The following is a 16,091-nucleotide window of genomic DNA, read 5'->3' on the forward strand; positions in this document are numbered from 1 at the left end:
TGTGCGGCCCCACCCTGACACTTTCCTCTCCTGGGAAATGGGCTACAGAGGAGTCTCCCTCATCAACTAGCAAGGGGCCGGCAGATTTTAAACAACAGGAAAGCAGTCTGAACCATATCCTCTAGACCTAGCTCACCAGCCAGGACTGCGTCCAGATTTCAGTTTAAACGAAGATACTGGATCAGCTTAGGGCAAAACCCCATTCCAGCCTGTGTTATAATGACGCAGCACACTGCCAAAGGTTGGGTCATCCTAAGCATTAGCAAACTCAATTTTTTTTGAAAATCTAACCTATTGTGATATAAAAGTCAACTATAAAATAAACTTCTGATGATAGTAGTTATCACCATTTGGAAATTGGAGTAAAACTGTGATGCCAGTGCATTCGTATCCACGATGAACTTCATGTCCCAGCACAGGGGCTGTGCCAACTTAGCCAGAGGAGAGTGGAGCGCAGTGAGGTTGGTGGCTCTCCACGGCAGTTATAAATGAACCGTGTCCACAATGAATGTACCAGAAAGGGAAGCTGAGAAACCAACGCGCTCTTGGATTACAAAAAGAAATCCCATTTCTCCTCTGACTTGTTTATTTTTCTCCCCCAAACAAACCTTCATAATGACAGTTAATGAAGTTGTTACATTATGGCAGAATATTCTGCCCATGCTAATAAATAATAACCCATCTGGAAAAGTCTCATTTTAGATTTAATAAGCTATATCTGAGGAATGTTAATAGCTTGGTTCTACTTGACAAAAGTCAGGAACTCTTAGTCATATTCTGGTGCATGTAACTTAGTAACCAAATATTCTACAATATAACAAGAAGAAATGGATATGTTCACAAAGAAGAGGAGAATTTCTCATGTGAGAATCACCCTGTGCTGTAAACTCTGCGGCTCTGCACCCCTTTGCCCGGATACAAACTCCAGAAAGTGTTTCTATGGTTCAATGTCAAGCCTTAGGAAAACAAGCTGGCCAAAGTATCACCACCTTAATATCAATGATTTTAAACAGAAACAGTTCTTACGATCACGAGCATGGTTAGCAGAAGAACTCTACTTCCTTTTGATGACATTCGTTTAAGGAAAACACCTTCATAAACTAGAAAAACTTTTACCTGCTCTTTAATTATGGTTAACTCAGAAACAATATTCTTCACACTGCTGTCCCGGTCTTTTTTATCCTTTCCAAATGCTGGGTTATGTAAGTTGACCTCTTTCATTGCTAAGAGATTTTGACCACTACGCTTTCTAACCTAATAAGAAAAAAAAAAAAGGAATGAGGTGGAGACAGAGAAGAAAGACGTACATTAATAAGGTCACATGATTAAAGCAAGTCATTTAAATAAGTCAGGGAACTTTTAAAATTCCATCTGTATTTATACTAAGCTCAGCTTTATAAAACTGGTATTTCTGGGGTCCATCTGCAATATTCAGTAGGATTTTACTGTGTAAACACAGAATCACTGGTGTGAGTGTGGAGAAGGTGCTATGCCGTGGGACAAGCCTTTTTGACTATTTTTTTTGTGAGAGATTAATGACAAATGATGGCTTTCTTCAAGTCAGCGACCAATGTCTAGAGCTGAAGGTTAAGACAACACGGATGCAGCTGTATGACGTATAAAACAGTCGTTCTAATTTCACATCTACTTTCCACTACTTTCCCAGGAGAGGGATCCACTCAACTGCGGGTGGGTGTGCAGGCGGGACGCCTGGTGTGCCAGGGGACACCACAAGTACCCCCCACCAGCAGAGTCACCTTGTAAACACAGCCAAAAGCTCCACTTCCAAGGTGATCCAGAATCGCATAGTTGCCTATGTATTTCGAAGGAGATTTGTTCTGATTAATGCTTTCAATATTTTCAGCAATTTGCTTCAGCTCGTCCTCCTAACCATAAAAAGAAAGAGAAGATGGGTTGCTATGATGAATTCCATCCTGACCACAAAGCAGCCTGCCAAAATTAAAAACTCAAGACTTACCGCCAATAAATTGAACTTTGAGACCAACTCTTCATAAGCACTGATGTCACGAACATAATGTCCTATATCAATGAAGATCTCAAACAAGTCGGTGGGGAAAAGTCTACAGGGAAAAATACACACATACACTTCATGCGGGATTTGGAAACTGCTGGCCATTCCTTCCATTTTAGATCTAGCTCATTCACAGATTAATCAAACAAAATTAACTTCCTTAAGTTATCGACAAAGTTGGGGGAAGTAATACTCACCAGCTTATCTCACAAAAGTGAACTAAAGCTACAGTTTGTAAGGTAAGAAAAAAACAAATGCAAAGCTCTAGAGGCCGCATCCTGCTTATAGTCAACAGCACTGTGTTGTACAATAAAGTATTTGTTAAGAGGCTATATCTCATATTATGTGACCTTTACTACAATAAAAAAATAAATATGAGCCCTGGTTGGTGTGGCTCAGTGGACTGAGTGCCAGCCTGCGAACCAAAGGGTCGCCAGTTTGATTCCCAGTCAGGGCACATGCCTGGGCTGTGGGCCAGGTCCCCAGTAGGGGGCATGTGAGAGGCAACCACACATTGATGCTTCTCTCCCTCTGTCTCTCCCTTCCCTCCCCTCCCTCTAAAGTAAATAAATATAATCTTATAAAAATAAATAAATATGGCCCTGGCTGGTGTAGCTCAGTGGATTGAGCACAGGCCTGCAAACCAGAGTATCGAGGTTTGATTCCCAGTCAGGACACATGCCTGGGTTGCAGGCCAATTCCCGGCAGGGGACCCATGAGAGGCAACCATACATTGATATTTCTCTCCTTCTCTCCTTCCCTTCCCCTCTAAAGATAAATAAATAAAAATAAAATCTTTAAAATAAATAAATAAATATGAAACGAATTTTACAAATACTTTATTTGTAAGCTATTTGGGGGTATAGGTATTAAACATATTACTAGGGAATGTTTACTGAGCATTTATTGAGTATTGAGCACTTTAATAAGTGCCATTTGAGTCAGTCCTCACATTAACCCTAATGGGTAAATATTAACCTAACCTTAATGTTTTATGAAAATCAAATAATACAGGTAAAGGAGAAAATGGAGGTTCCTGCTTCATTTCCCAGGTACTGGCTTCAGGGCTTATTAAAATCTTTAAGTCCCCTTAAAATGGATGATTTAGGGCATTGAAGTGAAAGATTTTAATGAATAACTAACTTCATGTTCTTTTCTTACCCTAAATTCAAGCATCATATAGAAATAAAGTAACAACATAAAATGCTCCAAGATTCTGAAAAATGATGTTATATTAAGTCAAGGTTTTATTGCTGTTCTACCTTGTCAATAAAATTCCGGTAAGGCCTTAGACCTGTGATTTTGACTAGCGGCCCAAGGAAACAGCACGCAGACCATACATGCCAGCAACTAGTGTCTGCTCCCCAAGGTGGTGATTTTCCCCCCACGCTCGCCAGCACCGCCTCCCGACCCAGCAGCATCGGCCAGCTCCCCTCTCACAAGCCCCTGCCCTGTGGAAGCTATCCAGACAAAGCCTTTCTTTCTGTAAGTGAATATAACTACCCCATATTCTGCAGTGTATAATGCGCACCCAACTTTTCGTGGACATTGTACATGGTATTATTATACCCATTATCATACCCTTGATATGTACTCATCATACCCATGTATACTGTGCATCCTTATTTTTCCCTAAAAGATCTGGGCAAAAAAGGTGCGCATCATACACAGCAAAATACAGTACATCAACTTTGGCAGGTATGAACGGGCTAAAACGAGCACATATTTTTGATGTCATCCACTTAAAATGTTATTGTCTAAAAGAGGGAGAGAACCAGAGCAGTCACGTGTAATTAAGAAGAGCTGTAACGATACAGTGATTCACGCTCTTGCACCCTTTTGCTCATTTTCGGTGCCGCGGTCGCGCCAGGAGAGCTCGGTTCCGTCTGTGGATTCCGAGGGAGCGGAAGACACATGCTCTGCACGCGGACTCATCTTCTCTTACTGGCCGCATCACCTAAGCCAGCTGTGTGGACACAGTCCAATCTCGGGACGGCAGGTCACTTAAAACTTCTTAAGCTCATACCTTTTGAAGAGTGGTCTGTTCCTTTCCATACTGAAGAGAAACCTCAAGGCTCTGAAAGCGTAACACTGGAAAACAAAAGGATGTGTGATTCCCCAAAGGCAAATTAAAGCGTTTCAAGCTAGAATCACCATGAAGTAAACACTGAAGTGTTTGCATTGCGAGCGTGGCTGATCTACGTGGGAGCCGATGCTTATTTTTTTAAAGCGTTTATGTGGTAGAAACGCTGGGGACCTTGGCTTTGCTTCACTCAGTACTTGTCATTAATTCCCTTCTAGAAAGTACACAATGAGCACAGAAACAAGAAATAAAATTCCTACACTGAGAAAACCAAACGTCCGACAATTTCCAGGAGCTCGAGGTTTATTTTGTTTCTAGCCTGCTATGTATGCCTCAATATTTACATGGTTTCTGTGAGAAAATAAACACTAGAAACCACAACATGTAAAAATAGCCACAGGCACACTGGACTCAAACTTGACCAATTGGTCTCTTGAGGAAAGAGTCCTCAGCGCTCCCCAAATAGAACAATCTACAGTAACTCCTGTGAACACTCAGGAAGAGGCCTGTGAGACTTTACTGGAGAGAAGTAAACTTCTGGCACTTTGCAGAGCTAAGAAAATAAAAGACAGCCCCCAGCCTGCCTCTGTACCTGCAGGATAGGCCACCACCGGGGTGATCGGGGCCTGCTGAACTCGGGTCTGGAACTGTCTCATAAAATCAGTGACCTGAACATAGAAGAAAGGTCACCCACAGGGTTGCCCAGAGAAGCCAGGCGGATGAGAGAATGACATAAAGGAGCCTGGTGAGAGAGCAGTGGCGACCGTGAGAGAGAGGAGAACGCACGTGTGCCTTGAAAACCATTGAAACGTGAACTTTTAAAACCCTCTGCTGTTCAACAGACTGCAACTACAGGATGGATTTGACGGCATCAGTGCTGCCACAGAGTATCACGTACCTGTGACAAAATTGGGTCCCACCCTGTGTTCTCATTTGTAACTCTCCAAAACCTGCAGCTGCCGGCCCACAGATACCACCAAAAATTCTCTGCTGGGTTGGTCCATTATTCTGGACAACAGCTCTTAAGTCAGGTCGGAGGCAAAGGCCGTTTCGAACTTGCTTTTCTAAATGACTTGGGGCGGGGCCGGTGGGAGATGAGCGGTGGCTACACAGGCTCATTTAAAATCCGACTCTATCACCCCTACGTCTCCAGTGGCTCCTGCCTCCCGCTCAGAAAAGCGCACAGGACGCTGCATAATGCGTCCCCTTCTCATCCACGAGGCCTCGCCTCCTGAGGCTCCCCTGCCCCCAGCCACACAGCCCAGCCCCACTGGGCACCTGAGCACTCAGCTGCAAGCTCAGGCTCCCGCAGATGCCATCGGTGCCCCATGCCCATCCCTTCAGCCACTTGTCAAGTCTTTCCTCAGCCATCAAGATCCATTTCACAGGCTTTCCCGTGTAAAAGTGCAGTATTAGTGATTGTGGTCCATGCTTCATTTTCCTCTTATTATTCTCTGATGTGCAAGCAATACGTGTATTTTGAAAACAGAACTTACTGATAGGCAAAGATAGGCAAAGTCACCTACTTCCCTCCCACAGAGAAAGCGCTGTTAAGCCTTTCACCGTGTTTTCACAGCACTGCCCCCCCCCACGCCAGCCCCCCTTTCCCAGGTACCTTCCCTCACAGTCAGTGCAGGGGCCGGCACCAGGCCAAAGATTCTAACCACATAGACTGCGTTAGCAAAGCTTCCCCTGCTTTCAGTAACTTGATATTGAAAAGGAATAGACATCTTCATTACCTGTAACAGGTTAGTTTTTGCTGCATTCTTTTGTTTGTTCGGTAAAATTAATTTTGCTATTGTATATACACCATTTTCCTGGAAGAATAAAAGGGCACGTTACCAGTGACCAGTGACAATGCCATAGAGACACATGAGCACAGAGAATCAACCAAACAATGTCAAAAACATAGGCTACATTACAGTTAACATAGCCTTGGGACTGTAAGTACATGTGACAGGACAATGCTAAAAATGTCAGTGTAACTTTTACACACCAAAGACTAGAACCACAGCCTTAAAATTTCAGTTGTCTTTCAAGAGTATAAATGATAAAGCATATCAATTCAATGTGACTGAAATGCTTTAAAAAACAGAGACGGGGATAAAAAGGAAGTTAAATATCTTTTTGTTCTTTTTACATTGCATTTTAAATATCTAATTATGAAAGAGAACTTCTCCCTTTATAGGTTTTTACTTAAACAATACATATAAGTTAATTATTATAGAAATAATTAAAAAATAATAATAGATTAGAGAAGAAAATAGCCCTGGCTGGTGTAGCTCAGTGGATTGAGCACTGGCTCATGAACTAAAGAGTCACCGGTTCAATTCCCAGCCAGGGCACATGCCTGGGTTGCAGGCCAAGTCCCCAGTAAGGGGCACACAAGAGACAACCACACATTGATGTTTCTCTCCCACTCTTTCCCCTTCCCTTCCCCTCTCTCTAAAGATAAATAAGTAATTTTTTAAAAAGGAAAAGGAAATGAAAGTTTTTCATGAAAACACAGTCCACATCTTTCCAGACTTCTTCACTAATACAAATATAAACCTAGAGGAATGAGCAAAACTAACTTACTGCTATTTTTCTATTATGTATCAAATGTATAATTTAGTGAACTCTCCTATGTGTGGACATTTATATTATAACTGAAGATCTTTACCTGCCTTAGTGCATTCAATCTTTTTAGCTATTCAGTGAATTACTCTATAATTTTTCTATTTTATACATGATAAAACAAAAACTTAGAGAAGCTAAGTCATTTTTTCAGGGTCCCAGCCAGCAAGTAATGGTAAAAGAAATGATTCTAACAGCATCTGCTTCCATGCCAGGCTCCCTCACCAGATATTTCTCCCTCACAGTCAGTACAAGGACCAGTGCTAACCCCAGAATTCTAAGAATCACAGATTATTTTATTAAAGTTTTCCCCAGATTTCAGTTGTTCCACAGACAACTGATTTGCTGAGCTTTTCCTCCGAAGTCTAATTTGGGGCAACCTGATCCCTAACTAACTGTCATGTCCCTATAGGTACTTTGAAGTGGAAGTTGAATAAATGAGGTCTGTCCAGATGGGATCTGGCCATGTACTATGAAAAACAGACATTTACTGAAGAAGATACAAGAAACATTGTACATAAGACAATGGTGCCTCAGTCCCCTTTAAAGCAGACACCTTGGGACCTCACACAGTTCTCCCAATCACCATCACCTACCCCACCACATTTTCCTGAGTCTCATCAGTGGTCTGAAATCTCTTCCCTTTCAAAGGTGATTTTAGTTTTGGGAGAAGCCAGAATTCACAGGGCCCCAGATCTTGGCTGTAGGGGTGCTGAAGTCACCTGGGTGATTTGATATTTCACACACACAAAAAAACACTGCACGAGATGTGATGCATGAACAGGTGCATTGTCACTGTGAAAATGCCAATCACCAGCTGCCCACAGCTGCTGCCTTCTGAATCACTGAGTAGTTTCCACAGAGGAATGCTCAAGCTTAATGCCAAATTCGATGCAGATCCTTTGCTCTACTCGCTCAATCATTGTGAGTAAGACAACCACACAGTATAAATTCTCACTCGACTGCATCTGCTGCCCTCACTGACCAGTACAGTGAGGTCGTCATCGTTCACACACACATTCCAGTCCACTCTCCTTGGCTGCCAGGTTACATCTGTGTCGTGCAAACCATTCTCACTACATTAACAGTGGCTGGACTTCTGACAGACAGATGTCACATTGTATTGGATAAAGCAAAAGTTTTTTCTGTAAAATTCAATAAGCAGAAAGTAACCTTGATAATACAAACCCAGACAAGGGTTGTAGAGGTCTATGTATTTATATACAGTTGATGTACACAGTTACAGAGTACGTACTTGATGTACTCTTAAAGCGACTCCTTTCCTTAACTCATGTATCCTATAATATATGCCGAGAATTAAAGCAAAGCAGACTAGCTTTTTTAGAAAAGAAAGGAAAATGAAAAAGTCTACACATAATAGAGGGGAGGAAATCGTCAATTAACCACATGACAGTTCTTTCTAAGCTGAGCAAGAGCAAGCTGAAAGAAGGACAAGAATATAAAATGGAAATCTACAAGTTAAGTAAGACAAATTTAAATATTTTAAAACCCCATGATGGGACCCCGAAAGCGACGTTCTGGGACACAGAGTCGGATGCGGGCTGGGAGCCCCGGGCGCTCACCTGCACCACCTGGTGGGCGTTGGTGTCGTTGAGCACCAGCTCGGTGAGGGCGGCACAGCAGGCTGGAACGAGAGCCGGCAGGTGAACAGTCTGTCGCCGCCGTGACTGCGGTTTCGCACAGATACAGTGATACCCCAACTCTAGGGAATCCTCCCAGCAGAGTCAATCCCCCCAAAACACTAGTGTCCCTCTGACACGGCTCTGGGAGAAGGGAGGCTGACTTTTCACAGCTTCCAACTCTCCTCTTCACATAATGCGTGTGCAAGCACGCCTCACAGTCGCCTTTTATTAAGCAGCTGCTGTGCCCCCCGAGTGCTGCACGCGCCTGGTTCGTTGGAATCCCGGCGCCCTACATGTGCCTGCCACTTAGCAGGTGATCAACACATACATTTGCAATGGTTAAAAAATGAGTACTTTAAATATGTTATCCAAATTAACTCTTATAATCAGAGCATGGACTAAGATCCCCAGTTTTACTAATGAGGAAACAGGTTCAGAGAGGTCATTCGCTGAGGCCTCGGGACTGATAAGTGGAAGCAGCCAGGAGTCTGACCCCAGCCTGCCAGGCGTTGGGCCCCACGCCCTGAGCACCACCCTTCGTACTAGGAGCTCTTTGCAGCCACCGTGGCAGCCCCCGGGGGCACTCCTGACCGAGCCACCCCTTGTCCAACCAGACCTTTGCTGGATCCTAGAGCACAGAGCATCTAAGTAGGACAGTGCCATTCTACGGAGCCCTCCCCACTGGCCCTGCACCGTGATATAAATTTACACCCTCCTGTGATTCTCACAATAGCCCTCACGATCACCTGCACCATTTCACATGAGTGCAACTGAGGCGTGGAGAGACTGAGACAAGCCGTCCGAGACCACACGGCCAACGGCGCCTGCAGCTGAAACTGACACCCGACTCCTAATCCCCGGACTGGCCATTTTTTACTGAGGTATAAAATGAGCTGTGTGGAGTAGGCATCTCTTAAGTGTACAGCGTGATGAGACAGTACATGTCTCTCTACACACCCTGTCACCACTGCCACTCCAGTGACTGCACAGGATGTTTCCAGCCCCCTGGTGCCCCCTGAGCCCTTCCCGGGACAGAACTTATCGTTCCACACGTGGGCAACCGCCCTTGTGACCTCTGTCACCACCCGTCTCACCCACTCTGGTGAGAGGCCTGGCTCCGATGGCAGGCGGGTTAATCAGACTTCCCCGGGGAGCCCTCGGAGAGGGAGTCCCCAGCAGGAGTCTTTCCACCGAGATGACGAGGCCTTTCCGAGGGAACCGGGTGGCAGCTCAAGCAGAGGGGGTCCCACTGCCCTCAGCTCAAACACCTGCGAAGGAACAACTCCATTCTCCAGGAGGAAAGAGTAGGAAGCAAACAAAGCCTGCCCCTTCTCTCCCCACCTTTTTCTCCCCCGACCCCACCCCACCATGTCTGCTCATCCCCCCTTAGGTCCTGCCCACCCTCCTGTGGGTCCACCCGCTCTTCTCTGTCCCTGCCCACAGGCCACTGCCTGGCACTCGGCCTGGTCAGCAGCACTGCAGCCCCACTGGTTCCAGACACCAGTGTCCTTTTGCAGGGCACAGGCTACCCCACTGTTCAAGGTTGTGCCATACTGCCAAACACCACATGCCTGCGTTCCCGCTCCTGCTTTTGTGTGGAAATCCCACACAGGGAGCATCTCTGTCGTCTTTTTAGGAGCTCACGAGGTGTGGGGGAGGCACTCTCTTGCTCCTGGCGGAATGGGTATGTGTACTGTAGGATCTCCTGTAAGGAGGGCGCCCAAGGTCTAAAAGATGGTAGAGACCATGATTCTGGCTGCAGGTCAAGGCGCAGTCCCTATTGCAGCCTTACCAATAATAAAGCTAATATCCTGCTCTCTGTCTGCTTCTACGCAGACTTCTGGATGTGTTCAGAGTGTGGAAGGGGAGGAATTTTTGTGGCATCACTAACCTGGAGTCCAGCACTGGTCCCAGCAAGTTTTGGGCATCCGCGTGGATTCGATTCCACGTTTTTTAACCTTATAAGTTGTGCCTAACTAATATAATCATACTAATTTTATAACAGAGAATAATAAGGCGATATAATAAACAATGTCAAATACTAAGGCATAATAATGTGATATAAATACCTGCTTGAAGAGAGAAAGTATTTTCTTGTATTTCTCGAGGGCTTAAATCTTCTGACAGATGGAGCTGCTGGATTCTGCCTGCAGCATTTGCGCTGGACAGGCTTCCAATGGAGGAGCGATCGGAAACAAAATTCCTGTCTCTGGAAAAGAAATGTTAATGCACAGATCAATTTGTCAACTTTGCTTCCTGCTCAGTGCTTTCTGAGACCTGTTTAAGACGCCTTTGCAAAAAAAAAAAAAAAAAAAAAGAGGGAGGGAAAGAAAAAGAAGAGGAGAGGAGAGAGGAAGGGAGGGGAGGGAAGGGGAGATCTTTGCCTCCCCTGGTCATGAAGTTTTCTGTTGTATTATTGTTATTGTTTCACCCTCCAATCCACCTAGAACTGATTTTCGTATATGGTGTGAGGCAGGACTCATTTCTTTCTTACTTCACATGGCCACCTTTGTTTTTGAACTGTATTCTGCTGCAGCTGATTCAACTGAATACATTTGAATCTTCATCATTTTGCCTTCTTTTTCCATGAAATTTCAATCTGCATGTATTGTAGGGACGTTCTCTTTTATAATATCTCTGACTTTTTCAATTCCTCTTGTTTTCTTCTCCAACTCAGGGGTGTCACTTATCCTCATGTTGAAGCCCCATCTTCTGCTGGACAGACCTTTCATTTTCTAATTGTTCTCGTTCTTTCGTCTTTCTCCTGTACATTATGCATAACCTTTTCAAACCTGCCCTCCCCTTTCCTGGACCCCGCTCCAGCGAACTCTCAGTCCTGTATGTTATTGAGTCTGTCTTCCTCCCTCCGAGCTCTGTGGTCGCTCTTCTCCACTTTTATCACCCTCTCACCTCGTCTCCAATCTGTTTTCACAGAGGTCACGTTCTCTTTGACATCTTTGATAAAATACAGCGTTTGTTTTTCTGCTTATTTAATGCAACATCTTCTAAAATGGATTCTTTATGTCTTTTATCTGCTTTGTTTCTTTTTGTTTCATATGGTTACCCTTTTTTTTCACTTATTTATTTTTATGGCAGCAGCCCTACTTGGATTTCTGTGCCCGACTATAATGTGGACAGAGCCTCGCACGTCATCTCGGCCCACGGGTGGCCTTCCTGCACTGAGCGTGGGGAAGGTGATGGATCTGGGTCAGATTGGTCATAACCACTGATCTTGTCCATGAACATAATTATGTTAAAACTCGAATTTAGAGATCAATGCATGATATCAAGAGTGTGCAGCCCCTTGGAAACCACCTTTGAGTTTGGGCGGGTCCATGGGCACGAACAGGCTCCCCGGAAAGTGCTCTGCCGACAACGCCTGTTCGCACTCAAGCCGGCAGACAACCTGGCAACCTCCACCCCTCAAACCGGCTCGAGGCAGCTCAGGGGCAGGCACCAGCTCTGAAAGGATGCTGTTTACGCAGCTGGGGTAATAAATTCCCCCAGAACACTGAGACACATTTAACATAGCCTAAGTGTCGACATCTATCATCTCCCCAGAAGAGTTTTCGGGCACTGCACCACAGCAGGAGACTGGGAAAAGGCCTCGTTGGTTGTGAAGGGACTCTTTTCTGTCAAGGATAGTGATGGCTTGAGCCAAAGAGGGAAAGTGGTTCTTTGAATTAAACTCAGTTCTATCTGGTAAAAAAGGTAGGTTCTGTCTTTGAAGCATTGCTATTACAGAATTTAGAATTTAATCAAATCATCAAAAAATAACCCCAGCGGGGTAACCCATCATTGCTGTAATAAACATATTGACAAAAAATAATAACCACCACCACTATCGACGTCACCATTATCCTACAAACTCAAGCGAAAACAAAACTTTTTCTAATGTAATTATTTTGACCAGGGGGCTAAGCTTATTACACCACAGTACTAGTGACTTATAATTTATAATTTATATTCTACCTTAAAGCATTTGAGGCTTTCACGTGATATTCAGAAATGCAAGTAGATTATCGACAGTCTACACTATTTTCCCTCTGTTTTGGCAACGACAGAAGTCACTAAGAAAGCTACACTGCATATGTCTACAGTCTGTTCTTATGCTTTGGAACGTTCCCTCAGACAAAAACAAATGAAGTTGGTAACATATCAGTCCCCAAGGCCCCTGGAGGCACAGCAGGCACAAGTCTGAATAATACTGATCTGGTACTAACTAGTCACTTAAAATTGACAAGTCACATCACTGTGCTTTTATTTTATGTGCCACAGATCACAAATGTGAGCCCTTTCAGGCAGATGTGTTCCTTTGCTACTTGGATTCAGCATCTATAGAACTGAATCATACTTTATAATGACTTTAGGTAATAGCACCTTCCCACTGATGGCACCAAAAGATGTTGTTATTCAATATTTTAATACGTCTACTATATACAATTATAGTAGTTACTGCAACATTCAGAAAACTTTCATTTGAAATTATTTTAACAAACTCAAACTCATGGCTGAATACCATTGGAATTCTACTTTTAAACGAGAGATCATAAGGGGTTAACCCACTTTAGGGCAGCGCAGTGAAAATCAGAAAGAAAAGAGCCTCTGGACCAGGGTCAGAAACATGACAGTCGTTTACTAAAACGCACTCCGATATATTTTAGTAAAATAGTAGTCATTATTGTACTTGTTGGGATCGCAATAGGAACATACTGATTCAGGAAAAAGGTGCCAAGACAAATGTTTTCAAATTGGGATTACTGGGTTTCCACTCAGCCTGCATCTGCAGACAGATGGCCTCCCACACTCCTGGCACTGTACTGGAGGTCGGTGATGGAAAGATAAACACATCAGGTTTCCCAAGAAGCTTTAAAGGCGAATGCCCCCAGCATGGATATAAAGCATGTTCGAAACAAGTGTAAGTGACTCTGCAAAACATGAATGATAAAGACCAGGCGGGAGCAAGCTGAGCAGGTACCCAACCTGCCGTTGCGTGGAAGAGCCCCCAGCCCCCAGTGACCGGGGCAAAGTGGGCCGGGCCCACCCTCACTCACCCTCGTAAAATATGAAGAAGCTGCTTGATGCCTCCCCAAACGCGAATTTCCACACTGGTCTCGGGGTCCTCACACACCTGCACCAGGATCCAGACGACGCTCCAGAGCAGCTTCAGGTGGTCGGAGTGGAGCAGACTGAGGAGCACGGGGACGCCCTCGTAGAGCTTCACCTGCTCCTTCACCTGGGGCTCGGCACAAAGAAGCCGCAGCAGCTCCGCAGTCAGTCTGCGAGGGACCGGGGAGGGCGAGGGTAAGGACCGCAGCGTGAGTGGGTTACTGACTTTACATCGACTTAGACTACAGCCATCATCACCGCATGAACTGTAACTCCAACATTTTCTAAGGGACTGGTCAACATTCATTTTCTGTGAAGGGCTGGACCACAGCCACATGTTTTCGGTTTTGCTGGCACATGGGCTCTGTCACAACCATCCAATCAGGCCGCGGCGTGCAACAGCAGCCACAGACGACACATAGAAACAAATGCACATGGCTGCATCTCGACAAATCTTTACTTTAAAAAAACAGGCAGGGAGCCAAGTTTAGTCATCAGGTCCCAGTTTCCTGACTGCTGTTCTACGGTGTTTTCTTGTTGTGTCCTCATGGGTCTGGCTAAAAACCCCCTAGCCAGCAAATAGGTGTCAAGTACATTGAATGGGACCTGCACTGTGCTCAAGGCAAGAGAAATATAAAGGCTTTAACCCAGTCTTCAGAAACTGACCGCGCGGTTGCAAAAACAAGACACTAATGCAAATGGCACAAACACTGCAATGCAGGGGAGTAACACAAAAACGATGATGGCATAAGACGTAAGGCTCAGCCGAGCTCTGAAACACGATGATGAGCATTGCCTAGAACCACTTTCATCTCCAGTCTCATGCTCTAAAGACTCTCCCTGGATGGGGCACCCATTCCCATGGCCTTGAACACCCCCTCCACCCTGGCTCTGTGAGTCTGGCCCAGGCATCACCCCCAACTCCGTAAGCGCCAGCCACGCAGCTGTCCACAGGTACACGCCCCACTGCGTCTAAACTCAAAGGCCTCATCCTCCTCCCCAGAGCATCTCTTCCTCTAATATCCCTGATCTTGATTCATGACACCACAGTCCTTCCCACTTCCAAGCCAGAGGAGTGGGGATCATGCGAGAGAGACACTTCCTTCTCTTTCCCAACCTGCCACTGCCAATCAGGAGCCTTAGGTGCCCCCTCGTCCTGGGCAACTGCTGGGGTCAGTCCTCTTGTACAGCCAGCTAACCTCCTACTCCATCCACCACCCTCGTGGTCCTTGATCACGCCCCTCTGTCATCCACCTCTCCACTGTTCTCATTCCCATGCTGCTTCAGAATTCCTTTCCCCTGAGCCAGTTTTCAGTGGCGCCTCTCCCTCCCAAACATTATGCCGTGGCATTCGGAACATACGTTCTTTGGTAAACAGTATTCATCACCTTCTCAAACTTTCTACACAACGCATGCCTTCCTGTCATGAGTGGATCTCATATTGTGTAGCTGTATTTCCCACCCCACAGCCCCACACACTGCTGTCAAAGTGATCTTCCCCCAAAGTAAATCTGATCATGCTTAAAATCTTTCTGGGAGTCCCCCCTAATATTCATGATAAAAACTACACTCCTTATTTACCACAAAGAGCCCATCAAGACCTGACTAACAGTTAGTTTCCTACTGACTCATCCATAAAATATGGAATTCAATAGGGTTACTGTGTAGATCAAATGAGTAAACACACAGACGTGCTTAGAGCAAGGCCTGACCAAACTTAGCTGTATTTTTAATGTGTCATGAACTGCCTGGTCTAGGCTTCCCTCCTGCGCTCCTCGCTCCAGCTGAGCCCAGCCATGCAAGATCCTCTAACACGTCCCATTTCATGCGGGAGCATACTCTGTTTTCACTTGCCCTCTCCCTTGCTGGATAAGTCCTCCTTCCCTCAGGACCCTTGGCACCCCAGAGCAGCCCGCACACCCACTGACCGCACCATTCACGACTCTCTGCTGGAGCCACTGGCTCGTGAGTCTGGCCCCTCTCCTACACCGGACACTCCTATCTCACTCACTTTGGTTTGCCAACACTTGCTCTGAGGCTGTCTGTTGGACGAGTGGGTGCAGGTAGCCAAGTCTAGGAGTACAGTTTGCAAAAGAATGTGAAAATGGCTTTAAAGAGGATCCAGAGGGACTTAACGATGAATTCAACGTCTAAGTCTCACTACTTAACTTTCTGTTACCTATTTTGCCTCTTTAGAAAATTATTTACTCATCTAATATCAAATGATATTGGTTGCAACTATGAAAACAAACTAACAACTATCTGGACACAGTAATTCTTTAGAATAATATGTAGTTCAATAACAATGATTTTATTTTTACTGTAGGTTTTGACTTATAAACACAGGAGGTCATGAAACAAGTCAACACCTATATCATTTCACTGGCCTTAAGCAAAATAGATTTTACAATTAATCATTTACTCAACGCATAATCTGAAGTTACTAAAAATAGAGTCACCTCAGAGCTTCTTTTCTTAAAGAAACAAAAGCAAATAAATGCAATAAACAAAAATATTAAAGATGTCATCATAATATATATACAATTTGATTCTATGCTCAGGTCTGGAAGTAATACAGGACCAAAGAAAGATAAATTGATATATCACC

General features: G+C 44.8%; 1 protein-coding gene across 6 annotated transcripts in view; it reads right to left on the minus strand.

The window, feature by feature from the left end:
• The window catches only part of NEK10 (NIMA related kinase 10), a 175,034-nt gene that overhangs the window by 106,403 nt on the left and 52,540 nt on the right, over nucleotides 1–16,091 (minus strand). For all 6 annotated transcript variants that reach the window (XM_037135565.2, XM_053669247.1, XM_053669249.1 and 3 more), the window contains 8 exons: nucleotides 13,429–13,653; nucleotides 10,444–10,583; nucleotides 8,315–8,376; nucleotides 5,855–5,932; nucleotides 4,059–4,123; nucleotides 1,979–2,081; nucleotides 1,758–1,886; nucleotides 1,117–1,254 (listed from right to left, as the gene is read on the minus strand). In XM_037135565.2, the coding sequence (XP_036991460.2) occupies nucleotides 1,117–1,254; nucleotides 1,758–1,886; nucleotides 1,979–2,081; nucleotides 4,059–4,123; nucleotides 5,855–5,932; nucleotides 8,315–8,376; nucleotides 10,444–10,583; nucleotides 13,429–13,653 (940 nt within the window). The remainder of the gene's footprint in view (nucleotides 1–1,116; nucleotides 1,255–1,757; nucleotides 1,887–1,978; nucleotides 2,082–4,058; nucleotides 4,124–5,854; nucleotides 5,933–8,314; nucleotides 8,377–10,443; nucleotides 10,584–13,428; nucleotides 13,654–16,091) is intronic.

Source organism: Artibeus jamaicensis, unplaced genomic scaffold (assembly GCF_021234435.1).
Source record: "Artibeus jamaicensis isolate MK-2021 breed Jamaican fruit bat unplaced genomic scaffold, CSHL_Jam_final contig_519, whole genome shotgun sequence".
In the NCBI taxonomy this organism is placed as follows: Eukaryota; Metazoa; Chordata; class Mammalia; order Chiroptera; family Phyllostomidae; genus Artibeus; species Artibeus jamaicensis.